The sequence below is a fragment of the Pelobates fuscus genome, chromosome 1, assembly GCF_036172605.1.
Source record: "Pelobates fuscus isolate aPelFus1 chromosome 1, aPelFus1.pri, whole genome shotgun sequence".
NCBI lineage: Eukaryota > Metazoa > Chordata > Amphibia > Anura > Pelobatidae > Pelobates > Pelobates fuscus.
Genome location: NC_086317.1, coordinates 33,211,120 through 33,236,413, shown reverse-complemented (window position 1 = coordinate 33,236,413; position 25,294 = coordinate 33,211,120). Strand labels below are relative to the sequence as shown.

The 25,294-nt window shown below is 39.1% G+C and overlaps 1 protein-coding gene across 1 annotated transcript in view; it reads left to right on the top strand.

The window, feature by feature from the left end:
• Positions 1-25,294, top strand: part of DOP1B (DOP1 leucine zipper like protein B) — a 134,745-nt gene that overhangs the window by 75,750 nt on the left and 33,701 nt on the right. The window contains exons 20-27 of the mRNA XM_063447437.1: positions 439-553; positions 5,135-5,320; positions 5,434-5,559; positions 7,283-7,417; positions 8,643-8,698; positions 9,861-9,965; positions 18,448-18,514; positions 20,710-20,854. Of these exons, the coding sequence (XP_063303507.1) occupies positions 439-553; positions 5,135-5,320; positions 5,434-5,559; positions 7,283-7,417; positions 8,643-8,698; positions 9,861-9,965; positions 18,448-18,514; positions 20,710-20,854 (935 nt within the window). The remainder of the gene's footprint in view (positions 1-438; positions 554-5,134; positions 5,321-5,433; positions 5,560-7,282; positions 7,418-8,642; positions 8,699-9,860; positions 9,966-18,447; positions 18,515-20,709; positions 20,855-25,294) is intronic.

Sequence of the window (25,294 nt, the reverse complement as noted above, 5' to 3'; positions counted from 1 at the left end):
TGTCTGAATCCACTGTGCCTCCAGAAATCATTTTAAAAGGCTCGTTTAACAATATGCAATGAGTGCTTTTGTGCAATGGAGGTAGGAGACGGGTATCTTAATGGAGAGATGTAGGTTTTTAATTTTAAAATCCTTCTGTTTCTTTTCATGAAAAGGATACATTAGCATGGTAACTTGCTCCACCACTTCTCAAAAAGCAATATTATCCATCTTTCTACCAGGAAAAATAAAACCATTTATGTGAAGGACCGGTAAAATCAGATTTATAGAATGTGCCACATGGGTCTGCCTTTAGAAATGGGTTCTATAAAGCCATTTTAAGCTGTGATGCTAACCTGGTCTCTGCAGATGTTTTTTTTATAAATACATTTCCCATTATGCGCACCCAGCCTAGAAGAACTAAATAACTGACTTTTTTTTATTTATTTTTTTTGGCAGGAACATGACATCTAAAAGAGAAAATATCTCACCAGATTACCCTCTCACCCTTCTGGAAGGTCTAACCACAATCGGTCACTTCTGCCTCTTGGATCATCCTTCACCAACAAAAAAGGTAAGTAATTTTATTTATATATGGAAACATGCGCACACAGATTAAATTACGTTGTGGGAGAAGATGAATATAAGGTGGTTTCTGTAATGAAATCCAGGCTTTAAAGCAATTTAAATGCAAAAAATAAACTGCACAAATACTCACTTTGAAAGGTCTTAAAGTTGCATTGCTTAATGAAGATTACTGCAGATTCAGGCAGACTCCTTCCTCGCCAATCAGGAGCCTCTTAGACTGATCTTCTGGGTCTGTTTTTTTAACCCATAAACTTCTTTTCAGCTGATATTTTATGGGATATGTCGTTTATATCCCTGTAGCAGTTCCACTCGTAAAATAACATATCTGATGATAGCAGATATACCCCAGCTGCTCTGTTTACACACAGCCCAGTTGCAGATTTGACACCCAAAACCAGTCATTGTTTATTAATGTTGGGGTTTGTCCCCTGCCTGACATGTCTCTGCATCATTAAATTCTCCTAGCTGGTCTCCCCAGACGCCGAACTGTCCCGCTACAATCCGTAATGAATGCTGCTGCCAGGCTGATCTTTCTAACCCTTTGCTCCTTCCATACCTCACCCCTCTGTCGATCCTTACACTGGATTCCTGTATCATATACCGTATATACTCGAGTATAAGCCGAGTTTTTCAGCACATTTTTTGTGCTGAAAAACCCCAACTCGACTTATACTCGAGTCAATGTCTGTATTATGGCAATTTACATTGCCATAATACAGACAATGGGGCTGTGGGGGCTGCAGAGCGTTTACTTACCTCTCCTGCAGCTCCTGTCAGCTCCCTCCTCCTCCGCGCCGGTCCGTTCAACACCTCTGTCAGCTCCCAGTGTAAGTCTCGCGAGAGCCGCGGGGTCATAGTGCGGCCGCGAGACTTACACTGGGACTTACACTGGGAGCTGCACGGACCGGCGCGGAGGAGGAGGGAGCTGACAGGAGCTGCAGGAGAGGTAAGTAAGAGCTCTGCCAGCCCCCTCCTACTCAGTGCCCATCCACTGGACCACCAGGGAGTGAGAGCCCCCCTCCCTGCCATGTATCAAGCAGGGAGGGGGGACAAAAAAAAATTAAATAATAAAATAAAATACAAAATAATTATAAAAAATAATTAAATAAAATAAAAAATAATAAAAAGAAATTATTAAAATAATTTAAAAAAAATAATAATAATAAAATTGCCCACCCCCCACCAAGGCTCTGCAACACACACACACACACACACACTGCACTCATACACACACACACTGCACTCATACACACACACGCTGCACTCATACACACACACGCTGCACTCATACACACACACGCTGCACTCATACACACACACGCTGCACTCATACACACACACGCTGCACTCATACACACACACGCTGCACTCATACACACACACGCTGCACTCATACACACACACGCTGCACTCATACACACACACGCTGCACTCATACACACACACGCTGCACTCATACACACACACGCTGCACTCATACACACACACGCTGCACTCATACACACACACGCTGCACTCATACACACACGCTGCACTCATACACACACGCTGCACTCATACACACACGCTGCACTCATACACACACACTGCATTCATTATATACACACACTGTAAATAAATATTCAATTAATATAATTTTTTTTAGGATCTAATTTTTTTTAGAAATTTACTAGTAGCTGCTGCATTTCCCACCCTAGTCTTATACTCGAGTCAATAAGTTTTCCCAGTTTTGTGGGGTAAAATTAGGGGCCTCGGCTTATATTCGGGTCGGCTTATACTCTAGTATATACGGTAGGTGTCAATTCAAAATACTAACCTTTACCTATAAAGCTCTGACCAACTCTAGCCCCTCTTTCATAGATATGCCCCTTCTCGGTCTCTCAACTCTTCCGGTGATCTTCTCCTGTCCTCTGCTCGCCCCCTGACTGCTTACTCACGCTTGAAGGACTTTTCATGGGTGGCTCCCTTCCTTTGGAAAAGCCTGCCTATCCCCATCAGACTCTCCCCTAGACTTCAATTGTTTAAGAAGTCCCTCAAAACACATCTGTTCAGAAATGCTTGTAAGTTATCTTTACCTATCCATATCTGTCTCTCGCCCTCCTAAAGAGCCACACTCCACTCTCGCCTCCAGTTATGCTACTTTTCCGCCATGTTGTTGGCTGTCACCCTTGCTGCCCTGTTGTGTATTTGTACCTATCCTCCTCTAGACTGTAAGCTCGTTTGAGCAGGGTCCTCATCTACCTATTGTTCCTGTGTAATTGTCTAATTTATTGTAAATTTCCCCCTTTCATAATATTGTAAACGCTGCAGAATTAGTTGGCGCTATATAAATGTCAGGGTACCTGTTGTAACTTCCCAGGCAGGGATCCAGTCTGTGGGTCTTCTTCCTCATGATGGGGACACTCCTCACATTCCCTCATCTCGGCCGTTCAGATGCCGGGCACTGTAGCTCCGCCCCTTTTTATGACGCGGCGCATGTGCGCCAATGGACTTCGCGGCCTGCCAAGAACTTTGAATTTGGTTGTTTTGGGGGTGTGGCCATCATTTAAAGAGCCAAACTATATAAAGGACTCATTTGCAATGAATCCTTTCCCTATTGTGGTTCTAGCTTGATTGTTCCTATAGTGCATACTCTGGTTTGGTTTATTGGTATTTGACTTGGCTCTGATTTTGATTATTCTGTATTGTCCTTCCCTTTGACTTGGCTTGTATATTCGCTTACCTGTTTTCTGACTCCCTCGACCTCTGCTTGTCCTTGACTGTTCTCTGTCCTTTCCTATGTTAGTCCAGCCATTCTAAGGCCCGGTAAACTTTCTCCTATTTTGCATTCTGCGTATTGGATCCCTGTGTCGTTCCTGACCATAAATACCAATAATAATAATACGTGGCCTGTAAACATCCCTGTGCATAATATGAATATTCAGAATTGGGAGGAGAGTGGGAGAAATACCTTTTGTATTCTATAATCAACAGCTACAAAAATAAATAGAAGGGGTTGAAGCCACGGTTTTATTTAATGTGAACGTGTCCTTTTCAAAATGAGTGGATAACCACAGCAGCCTCGGTGAGCGATACATATAATTTGATCTGTACATTATATTAGCAAACCCACCAGCAGTATTGAAGATAAGTGTATACCCAAGGTTCAGGATGGTCACATGCATTTGGTTGATGATGATGCTTCTGCGTTTTGTCCTTTTCTTAGCAGAGAGAGATATTGAAAGGGAAACCATTAATGGTATTGAGTTCCCTATAAAGTGAAAGCATGTTTTGTTTGTCTTTTATGTTGATTGTTATGATGTGTAGTACAACCAGTCTTCTGCAGATTGTCCAAAAACAAGAGTTTATGAGACCAAACAACTCATATAGCCTTCCCTTCTGTGGGGGCCTGCTCTGATCTCATACAAGTTTAGCTCACTTGTGCCAATAGAGACTCAACCCACCCACAAGGCCAGTCTAGATCCTAAATGACAAAAGGCTCTCTCAGAACAGTTTTTTCCATTCCTGTTGTTCTCAAATAACATCCTATCTTTGATTCTGCAGATTGTTTTCCTAAAACCTAAATATATATCATATACTTTCCTAAGAGTTTCAGTACTTACTATTTACCAACACTGACATCTAGTGGACATAACCCACCAGTAAAGATAGCAATTAAACTATTCAACTAAATAGGGGATCTAGCCGGGTCCCCCTCCAGCCCTCACCAATTAGCAGCAGGTGGGGGCACTAAGTGACAGGGGGAACCTACTGTCTTCACTCCCTCCCTTGCCACCACCTACAAGCGGCGGGTGGGGACCCTAAGTGACAAAGGGTATGAGGAGACCCACCGCCTCCTCTCTCTGGCCCTCACCCATTAGCAGTGAGTGGGGACCCTAAGTGACAAGCGAGGGAGGTTGCTACTATCACCTGCCTAGCCCCCACCCATGAGTGGCGTGTGTGTGGGTCATTGGGGACCTGTGCTAGGTCCCCCTTTATTGGTTTGCGGTGGGGTCTTTTTTTACAACCGTGAATAGCCACTGGCTGCTCACTGTTTAGTTGACATGAAATTTTAATATCTCTTGGCTAATATGTGGGTCATATTAACCCCACGTAGAGTGTGGAGTGGCGTGGAGTGGAGTCGGGGTTAGGAAGTGGCACTGTTCTGAATGAACGAATAGCCGAAATTTCAGTCTGAATTTCAGACTATAATGAATGCCCAAGTGTTCAAATGGGCATGAGTGGGAATTTTACATCGCTATCTTGTGTGGGCAGATGATGTGTCCCGCAGGGAATTCATCTACCCACACAAATATGGCGTGCCTAGGACCTAGGTCTGGGCATAAAATAAAGAGTGAGGAAAGAGGTAAAATGTGGGGCCTAGGGGCGTTTTGGGGGGAGACCAGGGGGACATTAAAATGTAGTGGAGTGGGGGTTAAAAAAAACAAAAACGGATGACCATGCCGTTTTAAGACATTGATCCCCCATACCTGTGGTGGCAGTCACTTCCTTGTAGTGATTTTATTACAGTTGATAATGTTTTGATTTATAGTTCTATTTTGAGTTTCTTTTGCTTTTTATTATATAGTCTTCCTCGACTGACCCTTCTAACTTGAAGAACGCAAGGAATGCTATTCTAGAGGAGCTTCCCCGCATTATTAACAGCTTGTCTCTTCTTTGGAGTGTCATAACTAAACAAGAAAGAGACAAGAGGCCTTCTGACCTCCTCGGAAGCATCAAAGGGTCGTCCTCCGTTTATTTCAAGACAACTAAAGTAAGGGGACATTGGGCCTATTTTCTTACTGCATTAGTGTGGCATAAGGTCCACATGAGGTTCATATTGTCATCTAATTATGTTTCTGGTGTTTGTTTGTTTTTTCTCTGCAGACTCTGAAGCAAAAAATCTTGTATTTCCTGAATCCTCTGACCGGACACCTGGGAGTGCAGCTCATTGCTGCTGTAGCCACCGTGTGGAAGAGAAAGAGAATTAACAAGAGCCAAAATAAAGCCAAGGTATTAGACACAGTATCTTACTAATTCCCATACTGTGAACAAAATAAAATTAATTGAACTTTTTATGTCTGGCCTTACTTACTAATATAGAATTGTATTAGCAAATTTAATTTTACCTATTTTTTTTTTTTTTGCGTCTTTTTTTCTGTGACATTTAAACCATGTACAAGTTACCCCTTCTCTTGCTTTTATTTGTTCTTCACCTACATTAAAAAAAAAAATAATAATAAAGAAATGGCCCACGTAGCAGGGAGAGGTAAAGTAAATACTAATTCTGTGCCTTCCAGGTCACCCCTTAACCAAAATGCCTGTTACTCCTAAATAGATGTATAAGGAATGCCTCCCACCCCTAGTTTCAATATAATGAAAGAAAGCTGGAGATTGTAACGATAGCCGTTTTTGTTTTTTTTTCACTAATATATGGGGACAGGTATTAGTGAATTTCTGTAAACATTATAAGCCAAACATAAGCGGATTCGTGATACAGTGGCATGTCAGAAACCCTGACGCACGTTTTACCAATCTGGCTCATCTGCGTCAGGGGTTCTGACACGCACACTACATAGCCACTATATCACGAGTGAGCTCATGTTTGGCTTATAATGGCGTTTACACCTGTACTATTATATATTATATTATATATTAGTAGGGGAAAAAACGGCTATCGTTACAATCTCCAGATTTCTTTCATTATATTGATTCTAGGGGCGGGAGGCATTTCTTATACAGGCATTTTGGATTAAGGGGTGCCCTCGAAGGCACAGAATTAGTATTTATGTTGCCTCTCCCTGCTATCACCCCTATTGATACAGACATGTATTGGCTACATTGTTTGGCAGCGACTATTAGCTAATACAATGGTGCTTTTTTGTTCCCACTACATTGCTGGACCTTTTTAGTTGCACTATCTCCAGCCAGACCATTTAGCCTGTATTACTAGCATTTTCTGGTATCTTAGTATTCCTATTGCAGCACTGCACATTATCAAATACTACTTTTTATTTTCTTTCTAAAAGGGATGGAGACGTCCCCTTCTCCCTTAGTTTGGAGTTTAGATTTAGATTTTTTTATCTATTCTCCTTATACCGCTGGTCTGCTACAGATGTTTTTTTTTTTTTTTTTAATTATTATTCTGAACTCACAAAGCTACAGCCTATACTACCTGACTCTGTATTCATTATCCCTATATTTGGGTAGAACTACCGGATTTTCATATATAGACATTATAGTTACACTCAGGATTATTGTTTTGTAAATATGTACATTATTATTTCTGTTTGAATTTTATTTTCCTTTTCTTTTTGTGGTGGCGACTTATTTCACCTCTCAATCGCTATATTAAAAGTTATGTTTTATTTTTAGAATTGCCAAGCCTAATTGGTTGCTATTTACCCCTCCACCAGCGATACCAATATTATTTCTCGCTCTCCCCTGGCAGTTCTATTTTTTTTTTTTCCTCACTTAAAGTTTATTTGATGATCTGCTTTTATTCCAACTGTTGGTTGCAATACATACAATGCTTCCGTCCTTTGCACCAAACAGCTGGAATAAAAGCAGACCCTTATACATACAAATATCATGCTTTGTTGTCTTTAAAATTTGAATAGGGGAGAACATATGTTGCTCATTTTATAAATTAAATCCTGTTTTGTATAATTTTTTTTAGAAATATTCTATATGTGATCCTAAAATATTATTCCAATGTCTTGTCTTTTTCTTATAGATTATTCCAGTGCCCAGTGAGTCTCAGCTCACACTTGTTGACCTGGTTTTGGCTCTGAAGAGTCTGAAGATTGATACCATTTTACAGTTGTTGAAGGAAGTTGTTAAGAAGCCGCCGTTGATGAAAGGAGAAGAGGTATTATTTTATTATATTGTCTACAGAAGTGCATGCCCATTTTTTTTTTATTTTTTTTTATAAATACCCATATATAAAGTCCTAAAAATAACCCTGCTTAGTGTCTGACTGTAAGCAATTAGTGGGAAAGAATAGACATCACCAATCAATTATATTTAGATTAAGTCTACAAAACAAAAGATTATTCGTTTTTCTTGCTCTTAAGTTAGTCCAAACATTGTAGATACATTTAATAGGGGGATTGGGGGGGGATATTTATTGAATTCTTTTATATAGAACATTACTGTCCTACTGGTGGATCGAGGATTTGTTTGGGATTCCTCGTGGACCTTGGGCCTGTGTTCTTCAGTGGTTTGGCTGGGATTCCTCGTGGACCTTGGACCTGTTTCCATCAATGGTTTGGCTGGGATTCCTGGTTGACCTTGGACCTGTTTCCATCAATGGTATGGCTGGGATTCCTGGTGGACCTTGGACCTGTTTCCATCAGTGGTTTGACTGGGATTCCTGGTGGACCTTGGACCTGTTTCCATCAGTGGTTTGGCTGGAATTTATGGTGGATCTTGGACCTGTGTCCTTCAGTGGTTTGGCTGGGATTCCTGGTGGATCTTGGACCTGTGTCCTTCAGTGGTTTGGCTGGGATTCCTGGTGAATCTTGGACTGGGGTCCTTCAGTGGTTTGGCTGGGATTCCTGGTGGACCTTGGACCTGTTTCCATCAGTGGTTTGGCTGGAATTCATGGTGGATCTTGGACCTGTGTCCTTCAGTGGTTTGGCTGGGATTCCTGGTGGATCTTGGACCTGTGTCCTTCAGTGGTTTGGCTGGGATTCCTGGTGAATCTTGGACTGGGGTCCTTCAGTGGTTTGGCTGGGAATCCAAGTGGACCTTGGACCTGTGCCCATCAGTGGTTTGGCTGAGCTTCCTAGTGGACTTTGGACCTGTGTCCATCAATGGTTTGGCTGAGATTCCTGGTGGATCTCAGACCTGTGTCCATCAGTGGTTTTGTTGGGATTCCTGGTGGACCTTGGACCTGTGTCCTTCATGGGTTTGGCTGGGATTCCCAGTAGACCTTGAACCTGTTTCCTTCAGTGGTTTGGCTGTCAGCCCTGGTAGACCTTGCGCGTGTGTCCTATCAAACCTTGTAAATCTATCCAAATACACTGTGATTTTTGGCTTTTCTGTTAACTGTATTAATTCTAAATCTTCTTTTTATTCTGTATTTTTTCCAGAAGGCTTCACTAGTTGATATTCCCATGCTGCAGTTCAGTTACGCTTTCATTCAAAGGTAAAACATATGTTTTAATAAACCTGTTTACTGCTTAAAATTAATTTTTGTACTCTATTTTTGGAAATTTGCTATGAGTCAACCATCCTCTGAAAATATCAGATGTGGTTCAAGTCAAACACACATTTATTGTGTCAGTAGGTTTTCGATCTGTGCCTTGTCCTATAGAAATTGCTAGCAGATCATAAATAAAATGCTATTTATGATTGAAAATACTTGTGTATAGCAAATACAGAGCTATCATTTGTATATGATGATGTTGTACTGATGTAGTGAATTGTATTTTTATCTCGTGACCTTTGTGTTTAATTCCCAGAATACTTTACATGCAAATGACAGTGCTGTTATTAGTTGTGTGTATTTAAGAACACAACAGAAAATGTATTTAACAGCTGTGCACCACACCCTTAGTATACCTCTTCAGTAACGTTAATGGCTAAAACATGAACAGAGATTATGAGCCTCTGTGTATAAGTTGTAAGTGCTTTGTGTAATTCCTGTGTGTTATAACATGATTGTCAGTGTCTGTGCACATCTCTGAACTATTGACCATAAGTTTAAAGGGTAACCCTTCCTATCTATGGGTCCTACCCCACCACAACATACTAAAAACGGAACGCTAAAATGTACCTCGGTTTCAGTGCCGAGGCCACGTTTTCCCCTTACCCTGATCCTTCACCAATGTCTCTCACCCTAACTGGAGGGGGCGCTCCTGGCAGCAAAGGGGTAAATACTGAATAGTGAAACTCTGCATATACAGACTCCAGGCACCATGACCACTTCAAATCACTGACGTGGTTATGGTGCTTGAAGTTACGATGCTGTGTGTATGGCTTAATAATAATATTGTATGGTATGACATATTGCTGTACGCTGGGTCACTGGTTTCTATATATCTGGCTGACCAGACACAGAACTAATCTTTATATTTTTATTTTTAGCTGTGTTGTACCTAACTCCTGTCATATTGCCTGCACTACCACTGAATGCCCTAGTTAACATCAGCAGCTCTGCATGTCTCTTCTGATACTATTTAGCTGGGGAAATATTGAAATGACCGCAGAGAATGCCATTGGCCCTCTCACCAGCCTCGTACCTGTGAGAGGTGACTATATATTCTGAGCTTCACACACAGTTACATTGCTCATGTGTTTATTGGCAGGCTTTCGGCTTCAGACTTGCAAGAAAACTTCCAGCCCTTACTCAGTTTGCTGAAAGAGTCCGTGCCACTGAATTTGTCACCGCCAGGATTTTTCCTGCTTTTAAGGTAAGATCTTTTTATTGTATTTATGAATATCACTGGAAATCGTAATAGGCACAAATAAAATGCATAACTCACACACATAAAATGTTGTGTACAAGCAAGTTTCCTAAAAGCATGTGGTTAAACGATTGTATACAAGATTACAAAGCACAGTGTTAAATTAACTTCTTATTTAATGGTAGTCCTATCATTCAGCATTATTCAGCCCGGACTACGGGACTAGGTTTAGCTATGACCTGATATTTCTAGGTGCAGCAATGTAAACCAATTCATGTCTAATACTGGCAATTCAGAATACTGATAAGTGACTGATCATTTATCTATCCTGATATCCACTTTGTATGTAGTATGATTGCTAGTATACAGCTGGAAAAATAATAATTTAAGGGACACTATAGTCACCAGAACAACTACAGCTTATTGAATTTGTTCTGGTGAGTAGAACCATTACCTTCAGGCTTTTTGCTGTAAACACTGTCTTTTCAGAGAAAATGCAGTGTTTACATTACAGCCTAGTGATAACTTCACTGGCCACTCCTCAGATGGCTATTAGAAATCCTTCCTGGGTCATTGCTGCCTAAATGCGTCCAAACATTCAGTGTCTCCTCCCTCTGCATGCAGACGCTGAACTTTCCTCATAGAGATTCATTGATTCAATTAATCTCTATGAGGAGATGCTGATTGGTTAGGGCTGTGTTTGAATCATGCTGGCTCTTCCCCTGATCTGCCTCTTTGTCAGTCTCAGCCAATCCTATGGGCAAGCATTGTAATTGGATCAGGCCACCACCTCTGCTGATGCCAGCAGGCAGTGTGCAGGTCTTAAGGAAACAGGGACAAAAGTAAGCAGCTGCAGACTTGAATAAAAGTAAGATTTTATTATATTTATGGAGGCATGTGGGGCCCAGGGGAGCTAGATGGTGGCTTTAACCCCATAGGGTCAGGAATAAATGTTTGTGTTCCTGACCCTATAGTGCTCCTTAAATAAAATGTGTAATAGAATGCTGTTTTGTCATTCTCATTACTGTCAGAAAATGATTGAGCGAGGGTTGAGTGCGAGTGTGCTTTGTCTACAGACACTGGTTTGCAGAGAAGAGCAATGTATCTTATTTAAGGGGTTACCCCAACCACCATAACCACTGTAGCGCTCTGTAGTGTTTGATGCCAGGAGTACAGTGGCCCCGTTCCCCAGTTATGGGGAAAACCATTTGTAACAGTTTACCTTCTTATCTGGATACCACTGGGCTCCTGATCTACTTTGTAGGAAGATCTACAACACCTGACTTCTGCAAAGCTGTAGAAGCGTATTGCCGAAGCTATCGCTTATTACCTGGCTGAGAGCGTCAGCTGACCACTCTCAGCCGATCAAAATTTGCACAGGATTACATTAGCCAGACAAGACTGGCAAATTACACCCCATACACATCCAGAGGTGAAGTTACCCCCTCCAATAGCAGAAGGATTAATCTCCATATACACAGCGTGTCATAGCGAAACACTGCACATATATAAAGTCCAGGTCATGGTGCTTGAAATACCCTTTTAATACATTTATTGTTATTTAAGTGTTCTTTTAGAGCATGGAGGAGGCTCATGTTCTGGTCCAAATTCCCTCACGGATTTGTGTGTAAAAGATGCAGGCACTCTGAAAGTGATGTAGTCTGTAGGAAACCACAACCTTACCTAATATGTGTTAGCAGGATTTCTGGATAAGACAACGTTTTTTTTACATCCCCACGCTTGATTATTAAACTCATGGCTGTATACTGACCGCAAAGAGAGTGATAACTTGGGAGATTTAATAAATGAATGGCAGGCCTTCTCACACTTTTATACATGACTGAATATGCATAACTAAGTATAATTTGTATCTCTGGATAATATGTATAATGATTGGTGTTTCCATTTACATAGCATTTCTCAGAAAGAACACCTCATTTGGTAAACTGCATAATATTGTTGAAAAAGCACATTCCTTTAGATAACACTCCCCATGCATATACTCCCACCAGAAACCTTATGGTTTGACGAGGATACATGATGGATACATTTATCAAAACATTCCGATTCTTGCTCTTTCCTCCCCAACCCCAAGGCATTTTGTCACAGTCCTTATATAGTTTTTTTTAAGCAAAAATTCAAGATTGTCCTTTAAACCTTTGGCTGTAGGCATACGTTTATGAAAACATCCACAGGCCTATTCATGGGTTTGGCTAGAGCCCACGGGAACCTCCACACTTGTGGAGAACAGGAGTTTGACCCAAATACTGAACTACACGGTGTCAGACCTAGAGTCTCTGGTAGAGCATTAAAAAATGGTTTGCAATATGTTGGTGGAAATAACAAAGCTATGACAATATCTTAAGGTGAATTCGAGATTTTTATTTCAAAATCAGCTATTGTTGCCTACAATTTTGGTTTCCAGTTAACTGTTCAGTGAATACATTCTCAAAGTTTTTTCAATAGACAATATAATTATAACACAGACAAAAGGTGAAATGGCGCTATACAAATATGTACATAAAATCCCAGTGCGTCAAACAAACCAACCCGTGTTTTTGTCACCAAAAAACACTTACATGTACAGAATTGGATAAAAAGAAAGGAGGTTTTGCGCACACAATGGACGAATAGTAAGTTCTGAAAGATAAACAACTTTCATACGGCAATATATAAAGTCCCAATAATAATAAAAAGAGTAAAATGAAGCACTCACACTTTAGAGAGCCATATAAGTCGGCTCTCTACTTTGAAGGCACATAAAGTATTTCCAATAAAGTGCTCTTGTGCAGATTGGTCCCACCATCAGATTTCGTCTGGATATAATCAGGAACCAGGTTAAGTTGAAGGTAAAATACTTTATTCACATTTAAAAGATAAAAAATAAAAAAACGGCTAGCACAACGCATTTCGACCACTCTCTTGGTCTTCCTCAGGTGCAATGATAATACATCAGACAATTTCTGTTTATAAATAGTTACATAGTTAGATAGCTGAAAAGAGACTTGTGTCCATCAAGTTCAGCCTTCCTCACATATGTTTTTTGCTGTTGATCCAAAAGAGAAAAAAAAAACCCCAGTTTGAAGCACAATTTTGCAACAAGCTAGGACAAAAAATTCCTTATTGACCCCAGAATGGCAGTCAGATTTATCCTTGAATCAAGCAGTTATTACCCTACATTGAAAGATTATATCCTTGAATATTCTGTCTTTGCAAGTATGCATCTAGTAGCTGTTTGAACATCTGTATGGACTCTGATAAAACCACTTCTTCAGGCAGAGAATTCCACATCCTGATTGTTCTTACAGTAAAAAAACCTTTCCTTTGCCTTAGACGAAATCTTCTTTCTTCCAGTCTAAACGCATGGCCTCGTGTCCTATGTAAAGTCCGGTTTGTGAATAGATTTCCACACAATGGTTTGTATTGGCCCCGAATATATTTGTATAATGTTATCATATCCCCTCTCAGGCGACGTTTTTCTAAACTAAATAGGTTTAAATTTGTTAACCTTTCTTCATAGCTGATATGTTCCATTCCTTTTATTAATTTTGTAGCCCGCCTCTGCACTTTTTCTAGTGCCATGATATCCTTCTTTAGAACAGGTGCCCAAAATTGCACAGCATATTCAATATGTGGTCTTACCAGTGATTTATAGAGAGGCAAAATGATATTCTCGTCCCGAGAATGAATGCCCTTTTTCATGCATGACAATACCTTACTGGCCTTGGCCACTGCTGATTGACATTGCACATTGTTGCATAGTTTGTTGTCTATAACAATTCCCAAGTCCTTTTCGTGTGTTGTTATCCCTAATTCGCTTCCATTAAGGGTATACGTTGCTTGTGTATTCTTTACGCCGAAGTGCATAACTTTGCATTTTTCAACATTAAATTTCATCTGCCATTTGAGTGCCCAGTCCTCCAGTCTATCTAAATCCTTCTGCAGCAAAGTAATATCTTGCTCACATTGTATTATTTTACAAAGTTTTGTGTCATCTGCAAACACTGAAACATGACTTTCAATGCTGTCTTCAAGATCATTTATAAAAATGTTAAATAGAAGGGGTCCCAGAACAGACCCCTGAGGGACACCAATAGTAAAACTAGAAAGGTGCGCTGTACCTTTAAAAATTTAAAGTGCAAATAAGTGCATCAAAATAGTGCAAATAGGGAGTGTCTGTCCAATGTAATTACACTCTATATGACAATTGTGCAAAATTGCAAGTGAAAAGTGAACACAAAATTGAAAGAATAATAACTTACAATCAATAATATTCGGTTATTCCAATGAGGAGATGTGGTACATAAAAGGAAAGATATAAAATCACATAGCATAAGACTGTAATAAAACAAAAAAAAAAAGGGGGAATAAAACTCACAAGGGAGGAGCAGTAAAAGTCTGCTCCAACTTCTTCAGCATATAGTCCACATCATGGGACTTGGTAGTAGTAAAACAGCAGGACGCCAGCTAGATAAAACGAACTTTATTTCTTCCAATTAAAAAAGGCTCCCTCTCCCACATAGAAGGCCAGTGTCCAGTAAAATATTGTGCAGAGATGAACACTCCAAAATGTTTTTTGGCACTTCGCAAGGCACTTCCGGGTTCGGAGCTCCGTACAGTCACGTGATAGCGTGATGACGTCGTGAACGTGATGACGCGTTTCGCCCAATCGGCTTCCTCAGATCACGTCCTAGTATAGCTGGTCCTGGCTTATAAAGCCCATATAGTGGGCGTGGAGTCAATAAGTGGTAACCCAAGGTAATTTCTGTTTATATACTGCATATTTCGTTAGAAAATGAATTAATTAGAAAACACATACCTATAATCACAAAAACCCCACCCTCTATGCCCATATATGGTAATTCCGGTGCACTTGCCCTCCCAAAATGGTGTCCTTTCATCCTCCACACTATGGGGAATGACCTCTTCATCATGGCCGTGCGTTCCAAATACTTCCGTGCGCACACGTGACTTCCGGTTCTTCTGCCGATACGTCATTTCCGTCTGCTGCTTTCAGCATAGAGATTCCCTTGTCCTTTCGTATGCAGCATTTTCAGAATGGCGCGCACCCGGCGTCACTTCCGTTCCGTTCGGACTCATAGGGAAGTGGGGAGGATCAGCTACCAGTCTTATTTGAAAGTCCCAAAACTATAGAAATCCAACATTTAGCTCAATAAAAATTGGAGACAGGGGAAGAGAGGGGTTATAGAAGGGAGAACAAAAGGAGAATATTTTAGTAAGAGATAATATCTATAAACCCATAAATAATATCAGAAACATATACTAAAAATATATTTTAAAAAATTATGTCTATAAAAAATAGCAATAAAAAAGTAGTCATATAAGGTTATAAAAAGTTTGTACAACAGCTTCATAAAATAGGACCAATGTCAAAATCTAAATTCAAATCCCTGGGATGTAACGTTTGCATGTCAAAGATCCAGGAGCTTTCCTTTTTGCTAAGGTTTAAAGCACTATTCCCTCCTCTCCAGTTATTTGAGACTTTTTGGATAGCTATGAATTCTAAGTCTTGTGGATTTGACTGATGGACTTCTAGAAAATGCTTAGACACGCTGTGATTAAGGAAACCTTTTTTTATATTCCTAATATGTTCACTCACACGGATTTTTAATAGCCTTGACGTTTTTCCTACATATTGTAGACCACAGGGACATTGTAATAAATAAATAACATTTTTTTGATTCACAGGAAATTAAGGAACAAACTGAATACTGTTTCTTAGTTATAGATGATAAAAAAGTTTCTTTTTTCCTTTTACTGACTTTAGTGCTTTTACAAGCGTTACAATTTCCGCAATGAAAGAAGCCTTTCTGCTTCTTAGATCAATCTTCTATAAATGTATGCTTTTCTTCAGCATTTATAAAACTTGAAGTTAAAATTTGTTTTAAATTTCTGGCACCTCTAAAAACGAATTTTGGTTTTTCCCCTAAAAATTCTTTAATATCATGTTCTTGGTTAAGAATGTGCCAGTTTTTGCTGATGGTCTTTTTTTAAAACACCAATATTGCTTGCATAATTAAAGATGAACGGAATTTGGTTCGATTTTTGGCTTTCTTTTTTCTCTTTATATTTAAGCAAATCAGACCTCTCTATAATGTCTACATTTTTAAAATCTCTCTCAAGTGCATCCTCATTATAGCCCTTTCGTAAAAATTGTTGTTTTAAAAATTCCGATTGTTCCTTAAAATCCTTTCGTTCTGTACAATTGCGTTTTAGACGTAAAAATTGTCCCTTTGGTATGTTTTGCAACCAGGGGTCATGGTGACAACTTTTAATATCAATAAAACTGTTAATATCAACTTGTTTAAAAAAAGTTTTGGTTTTAACCTGATTATTGCTAATAAAAATGTTAAGATCTAAAAAATCTTTAGAAACCGGATTAATATTTTTAGTCAATATGATCCCCCAATTATTTAAATAGTTAAAAAAAAAAAATTGGTAAAATTATTTTCCGTTCCGTTCCATATAATAAAGATATCATCTATATATCTTTTGTAGAGGACCAAGTTTGCCCCAAATTCATGTCCCTGGTACACAAACGTGTTCTCCCAGAAGGACATGAAAAGGTTAGCGTAACCTGGGGCAAACTTGGTCCCCATAGCTTAACACAGCGTGTCTAAGCATTTTCTAGAAGTCCATCAGTCAAATCCACAAGACTTAGAATTCATGGCTATCCAAAAAGTCTCAAATAACTGGAGAGGAGGGAATAGTGCTTTAAACCTTAGCAAAAAGGAAAGCTCCTGGATCTTTGACATGCAAACGTTACATCCCAGGGGTTTGAATTTAGATTTTGACATTGGTCCTATTTTATGAAGCTGTTGTACAAACTTTTTATAACCTTATATGACTACTTTTTTATTGCTATTTTTTATAGACATAATTTTTTAAAATATATTTTTAGTATATGTTTCTGATATTATTTATGGGTTTATAGATATTATCTCTTACTAAAATATTCTCATTTTGTTCTCCCTTCTATAACCCCTCTCTTCCCCTGTCTCCAATTTTTATTGAGCTAAATGTTGGATTTCTATAGTTTTGGGACTTTCAAATAAGACTGGTAGCTGATCCTCCCCACTTCCCTATGAATCCGAACGGAACGGAAGTGACGCCGGGTGCGCGTCATTCTGAAAATGCTGCATACGAAAGGACAAGGGAATCTCTATGCTGAAAGCAGCAGACGGAAATGACGTATCGGCAGAAGAACCGGAAGTTACGTGTGCGCACGGAAGTATTTGGAACGCACGGCCATGATGAGGAGGTCATTCCCCATAGTGTGGAGGATGAAAGGACACCATTTTGGGAGGGCAAGTGCACCGGAATTACCATATATGGGCATAGAGGGTGGGGTTTTTGTGATTATAGGTATGTGTTTTCTAATTAATTTTCTAACGAAATATGCAGTATATAAACAGAAATTGTCTGATGTATTATCATTGCACCTGAAGAAGACCAAGAGAGTGGTCGAAACGCGTTGTGCTTACTGTTTTTTTTATTTTTTATCTTTTAAATGTGAATAAAGTATTTTACCTTCAACTTAACCTGGTTCCTGATTATATCCAGACGAAATCTGATGGTGGGACCAATCTGCACAAGAGCACTTTATTGGAAATACTTTATGTGCCTTCAAAGTAGAGAGCTGACTTATATGGCTCTCTAAAGTGTGAGTACTTCATTTTACTCTTTTTTTATTATTATTGGGACTTTATATATTGCCCTATGAAAGTTGTTTATCTTTCAGAACTTACGTCCCTTGTGTGCGCAAAACCTCCTTTCTTTTTATCCAATATAATTATAACCTTTGCTCTACTTCTTGTCTCTACCTCAATAGCTAACACAAACGTCTTTACACTCTATTGGTTAATGTAAAATGTTCTAGTTTTTAAAGGGACACCATAGTCACTAGAGCAACTACAGCTTAAAAGGCAGTGTTTACATTGCCCCCTTGGAACACCTCCAGTGGCCACTCCTCAGATGGCCACTGGAGGTGCTTCCCGAGGCAGTGCTGCACAGTGTGGTTCAATGTATCTCTATAAGGAGCTGCTGATTGGCCAAGCTGGCGTTTGGCACCGCCCCATCCCACCTCCTTGCCAATTCCAGCCAATCCAATGATTTCCCTGTGAAAAGCATTGGATTGGCTGAAATCCATAAATTCTGATGTCCGTAAGAAGGTGGATCGTGGGCAGGGCCAGTGCTTGTGGATTGCGCGGTGCTTGAAATAAGGTGAGCTTTATTACATTTTAAGGGGGCGTAGGGTGGAGCAATCCACCTAAATGGTTTTTTTACCCTATAGCACTTAAAAACATGTATTCATGACTCTATAGTGTTCCTTTAAGTCTGTCTCTATAACATGTGCGCACAAGGGTGAGCCCATCGTTAAAATGTCACAATGTTCTTGGTTTGTTAATCTCAAGTTATGGCTCTTGTACTATTGACAGTAAAGTATTGCACATGATTTATCTTACAGTATCCTGAATGACTTTGTAACCAGGACACCAAATCTAGATCACAAGAAGGACCAGAAAGATCTCCAGGTAAATGCCCACAAACTCTGAACCCATGTCCTAGATTACATGTGTGAGGATATTTATGGGGATTCATTATTATTAATTAATTTCCATTAATTAAAAATAATATTTTCATAAAAATTAATCAGGGGTTGATATTTTATTGGCGCTATTCCCATTTATTATTTAAAGCGAAGAGTTACTCACTATTTTAACTCTTTAGACCTGAGTACGTTGTTCGAATTTAATATTTCATACATTAATATCACAACTTTTTATAAAAATTATATTTATTTATGTCAATAATTGTAAATATACATGGTAATTAGTGACTAGTTTTTCAATAATATTGAACAAGATATGGCATAGTACAGTATCACAATCTCAGTAGCAATTTCAAACTCTTTAGAGTGATGGGATTGTTCGTTCATGGCACCTTCAATCAACCGGGTTAGTATATGGAATATGTTACTTCATATACAATTGATTGAGACAATCCACAAATAGAATGTTACTGTTTGTTTAATTATAAAGAACCATATGAGTTTATCAGCATATGGATTATTATAATTTAATGGATTATTATAATTTAAAGACAGATGTTCAGGATCTTAAATAAATACAATCTTAGTTTTTTTTTTCCTCTTAGTATGATTTACAATGTGTGGATTGTTTTCTTAATGTAAACACCATTCATTAGACCTAGTCCAATGAAATTTTGGGACAAGTCTTTATGTTAATGTGGGTTGACGTCAGTTTGACATATATTTCTATAACAGTCAGGAGCATTACCAGCTATTATCATATAGGGATAATCCTTGTTCAGGACAATTTAGGAATGTTTAACCCTAAGCTTTTTTGTTCAACCAATGTGTCCTTGTTCACCTAAGCGTTATGGCATTTCAAGATTTTTCAGATGTCTAACTTAATCTATCTGTATTGATTACATCTTTATATGTTTACATATATTTCTATACATATGTATAGATTGATAACGAAGATATATCACACTATATTACTATTTTTGTATATAATTAAACTTAATTTATATACCTTATAGCAATATATGTGTTTGCTGAACAAGTTTTTTTTTGTTTTGTTTTTTAATTAACACTATTTGTCTTATCTGTGTTCTTATCTTTATTGACACAGATGCATTTACCCACTGTCTGTCTCTTTTAGTTCACAGGGTCATACTTTGAGAAAAACATATAGTTTCTTCCTTTTAGCACCTCGTGGCATATTAGCTAAATTGTGTTTTTGCTATTATGCATGTATTAATTTTCATCACACAATATCTCTGACACATGCCATGATACATCCTCATGTTCTGCTTAATCTGCGGTTCTGGAGCATGAAACCTGTCATTCCATGTATATTACAGTGACAAAGGTACATTATATAGTGAGGGACAGGACACTGTCTGTTTCTGTGATATGACTGACCGCTACACACAGAGCACACGACAGCTGCAAGAAGGAAACATGGAGACACATCCTGGTCTAAATGTTATTCATCAAATAAACCTTCTGTGTCGTAACAGGGTATGCTCATGCACAGACACCCTGCCTCCAAATAACTCGCACAGCAAATCATTCCTAACATTTGGGTGCACAATATGAGTCACAGGATGTCTGACAAATGTGTAGACTTCACTGCTACGGCAGTCAGAAAAAAATAAAATGTAAATACAGTTTAGCTTTATAAAGTACACGATTAAAATGTCTTTCACTCTAGTGCTATGTGGCCATAGCAGGATTTCCACTCCTCATGTGCAAATGAATACTCTCCAATGGCTAGTGATTAGCATCCTGGTCTATCTTATACATGTTTTAAAGCGGCCTGCACCAAATATTGTATCAGAGTAATTTGGTTTTCTGACTGGGTTGCTCCTGACTGAAATTCACAGATGCCGTTTAAATGTGCTCTGTACTTCTGTTGTTTCACATGATGTGAAATAAAAAACTAAAGTCATTTTAATCACTATTGAGGTCTGCTTCATTATCACTGCACAGCTGACATTTCTAGCTATTTCTACCATCTCGTGTTTAATTGGGTCTTACATTTTTTAATGTTGTGGTCTTATAAATTAAACCATGCTGAACAGGTTTACATTTTTACTATCTCGAGAGACCATTCATTCCAAATTGTATTCTCTGTAGCTAAAACAGAGCATTTGTATATATTTGATAAATTGAAATGTAATCTTTTTTTTATTTTAGGAGGTGACTCAAAAAATCCTGGAAGCGGTGGGTAATGCTGCTGGCTCATCTCTGGAGCAGACCAGCTGGCTGAGCAGGAATTTGGAGGTGAAGGCACAGCCTCAGGTTTCTCCAGATGACACGGAGGCTGACGAAGATGTTTATGGTAAGAGAATGGGTCGATATCTTCCGATTAGTGAGGTTTTCACCTATTATCAAAAACTACCTTTTATTATATATATATTTTTTTAAATAAAAAATGTTTTCAAGCTTATCCTGAGCAATAGCTAATCTTGTTACCCAACTTATTGATACTCACTTTATTGACTTCACAAGGAGGAAAAGCCGTGTTTATCCAGCTGGGAATCAAACAGTACACTAATCCTGCAATGCATCTATAGCTAAGAGAGTGCTTGACTAGGAGTGTTGAGGAAGTTTCAGAAGTATTTTGAATGGCCTTTGGCCAGCAAGCTCCACTTTATGTCTCCAGTAACCTGCAGCAGTGAGTTTTCAAATCTGATATTTGAAAAACAATAATGACTAGTTTTGGATTCTTTTCACTCCTGTGGGGATATTTATGGGATAATAATGTAAACAGAGAGAATTGCCCACGATTTCAATTCTCAGATCCCTAATCGTTATCGTGTTAAATGAAATTTATAACCATATACCGTTAATTAAAATCACAAATTGTTATAAAAATAGATATTTATTTCTTAACAATTTAAATAATAATGATGAGTAACATGCATGATAATAATCAATGGAATTCGAGTATAACATGAATATGTAATACAATATGGCAATAATAATTAATATGCAGTATACAAACAATATGCAATACAATAGGCAATTTACTCCCTGGTTAGTACAGCATAGACTCCATTAGCTGCCAAGACTGATTTACGACCCTTTCTTTACAGCGAATGTGGAAGTTTCACATGGAGACAGAGCATTCCTTAGAGCTGCAGTGTAGGGCAATAGAACGTAGCTAGCAGTTAGAAATAACCCTTTCAGTGCTGGCTAGACCTCCTAAGTAGTTAAGATCTACTCTCGTGTGATTTTAAATAAAAATGTAATATTTAAAAGTCAGTAACCATTTCCTTGATTTTATCCAATGAGGGAAATCTACTATGCTATATTAGCTGATATTTTATTAATTTGTCTAAATAGATATTTTATCTTATTTTAGAGCCAATCAATACAGCTGGATAAATGGTCATGATATGCTAACGTGATATTAATCACACAAATACATTAATGATTATATTGATCCCAGCTGCAGATGGGATGCTATAACCATATATATATTCTTTAATAATTAAAGGACCACTCTAGTGCCAGGAAAACATACTCGTTTTCCTGGCACTAGAGTGCCCTGAGGGTGCCCCCACCCTCAGGGACCCACTCCCGCCCGGCTCTGGAAAGGGGAAAGGGGTAAAAACTTACCTTTTTCCAGCGCTGGGCGGGGAGCTCTCCTCCTCCTCTCCGCCTCCGTTCCTCCCCGTCGGCTGAATGCGCACGCGCGGCAAGAGCTGCGCGCGCATTCAGCCGGTCACATAGGAAAGCATTCATAATGCTTTCCTATGGACGCTTGCGTGCTCTCACTGTGATTTTCACAGTGAGAATCACGCAAGCGCCTCTAGCGGCTGTCAGTGAGACAGCCACTAGAGGAAATAGGGGAAGGCTTAACTAATTGATAAACATAGCAGTTTCTCTGAAACTGCTATGTTTATAAAAAAAATTAGTTAACCCTAGAAGGACCTGGCACCCAGACCACTTCATTAAGCTGAAGTGGTCTGGGTGCCTAGAGTGGTCCTTTAAGATTTCTAAATATGAAATCAAACATGATTTATCCAGTCATATATCATTCTATTAATTTTAATTAATTTAAATTAATTAATTAAATGCCTGTATATTTACCAGTTATGTAGATATTTTCTCATCAGATATTCTTAGGTAGCTAAGTGGTTCTCTGCATGGAGTGTAAGAGTTTCTTGGTTACTCTGATCACCCGGTTCTGCCTGGACCTCTCTGAATCTCCAGAGTGTTGTAATGTGTCTCTCTTCAATCTTTGAATCTCCTCGAATCCCCCTCTCTTCCCTTGTCTTAACTTTTTAAAGGGAAAAATTCCTTAGGTGATAGCCAATCACAAATGTGGGGTGTGGTTCCCTTCTAGGTAACCAATTTAATATTCAGACTCTAGATGGCAGTATTGTTCCACTAGACATACCTATCCAGGAAAGAGTTAACTTTTCCTGGTGGCTATTTTTGACGTCATTTACGTTATCTTTATGTATGCCCTAACTCAAATCTTCTGTCAGATCAAGAGGATTTCTTCAGACTATGCGTCTGCAAATTCTGCTATAATTCCTAAAATTGATAGTTTGTGAACTAAGTTTCACCTTAAACTATAATGGGACGTTGTACAATATCGAAAGTAAAATTTAATTATTTAATCCTCTGTCACCTAGGTCTGGGTTTAGAATTTATTCTTATTCCATTCGCAATTAGACAGTCTGTCCACCCCCATTCTCAATGTCTTATCTATTTGGTTTGTTTATATACACATTCCATTCAGCTCTGGCTAAGCGGTCAGCAATAGAGAAAGGAAAGAAATGTTGTGTCTTTGTTAACTTGAGAATAACAAAATGGAGTCTGGTCTGTTTAGCAATGACTTCAGAATATACACTTTGTATTTCTATCATAGCACAAATGTCTGCCGATATAAATACCCTGACATAACCCCCCTTTAGTGGATATCATAGCCAAGTAATTTAGCTTATGAGTAGGCACTATGGAAGTCACAAGACATATTGTGCAATCACATCATTTCTAACATAGGCTCATGCGTGGGATGAACATCTTTGTATATTTTTGTACCTGTAAGTGTTTTGAACTTTATGCTTAGTACAATCAACCATAATATCATCATTATCATAACACACCCAATAACAATCTTAACATGGATGAACCAGTCAACACGATCAATAAGGTCAGTATCTAACTCAGAGTATTTAAATGTGTCCACAGAAATGTTATCTTTCTTGATCGACATTTGGATAGTGTGGTTGGGCTTATGGTCCAGCAAGAACTTTAGATTAGGATCTAGAGGGATATCTAGATTCTGGAAGGGATCCACCATCTCAATAGCACTTTCGAGGACGTCGGTGTACACTGGGTATAGCGTAACGTCACCGATGGTGATACGAGAGTCGTGGGGTACCTTGATCAGTGATACAGGTGCTGGTAAGGCAGTTACTTTATTCGTCACCTGGTCCCTGCGAAAAACACTCATGCTTTTAAGACACGTGCTTACCAACCATTTATCTTTTACTAAGATAGCATGCACTAACGCATTACTGTCGGTTTTTGACATAGTCACTTGACATGTTTCAGAGCCATGTTTAAGGTACTTGATCCCACACAAAGCATTGGTAGAATCGTACACAAAAGGTTTTCCATCACATTGGAAATTATTGTCTTTGAATTTTTCACAGTCATTCAAAACGGGTATTGAATACCAATCTGGTATCCACGGTTGAAAAGCCAAAACATCTGGGGTTTGGACTTTTACATGGATATTTTCCTTCCATGTACCAACGTTGTAAATTGTTTTCATTTGAAAAATGTTTTTGGGAGTTACATATGGTATGGCCAATAAAAAGCAAATCTCCATACGTTCCGGGTCAATTAAGAGAGGTATAGCGCTCCCCATCTCAAAGGCCAGATTTAATTGCATAGGCTCAATTGTTTCTCCATCCACATTGGCAAGCATCGCATGAACAATATCCTTGGATACAAAATACAGAGGTATGCGTCCCCCTGCCAATTCGGTCATTCCAGTTTGCACTTCGTCGAGAAAAGCAAGTGTGTGGAACAATATTGGGTCATGCAGAAATAGAAGTTCACGCTTAAATAAGTCATGACTTTGGTGCAACTCAGTGGATTTAGCAATTAACTCCGAATGCAAATTTGTTGTAACAACTGTGTCTTCCACAATAGTTAACACGTCTTGGAGAAGTGTTCTTTGCTGTTTTATCACCTGATGAATATCGTTAATGTGTTGCTTTAGCGCATAGATTTCCATATCCAGCTTTTGGACAGTAATAGAGTTGGCTGCAGACATTCCAGTTGCGACAACTGCACCAACAGTGGCACAAACTAATGCAACAATTATAGCGGTGAGGAACCTTTTGGGTCGGTTACTCATCGAAATAGAACTGGATACAAATGGTTTCCGGGCTTGCTCCAAGATGTTTCGCACACGGTCCTGTGCTCTTTGGAGGTGCATCTGGTACCAAGTCTGTAACTCAGGAAGCTGCATCGATGAAATGTTGTACGCCTTCTCGATGGAAATCTTGGGGTCCAAGCTGACGAACACACGTCGGGTAAGGATCCTCTTCTCTGTCAAGATGAACCCTGGTGTCTCTTGAATCAGGATGCCGGAGGATGGTCCCATCTCTGCGATCGGGTCGGTCCGTAGCTCTTGGCACAGGAGCAGTACGATCCAGAAACACGCCACATCCTTCTTGGACATCTTTCAACAGTCACGGATCAGGAACTCGTTTCAGACTTATCTTCTAATGATTCAAGGTTTGTTAAG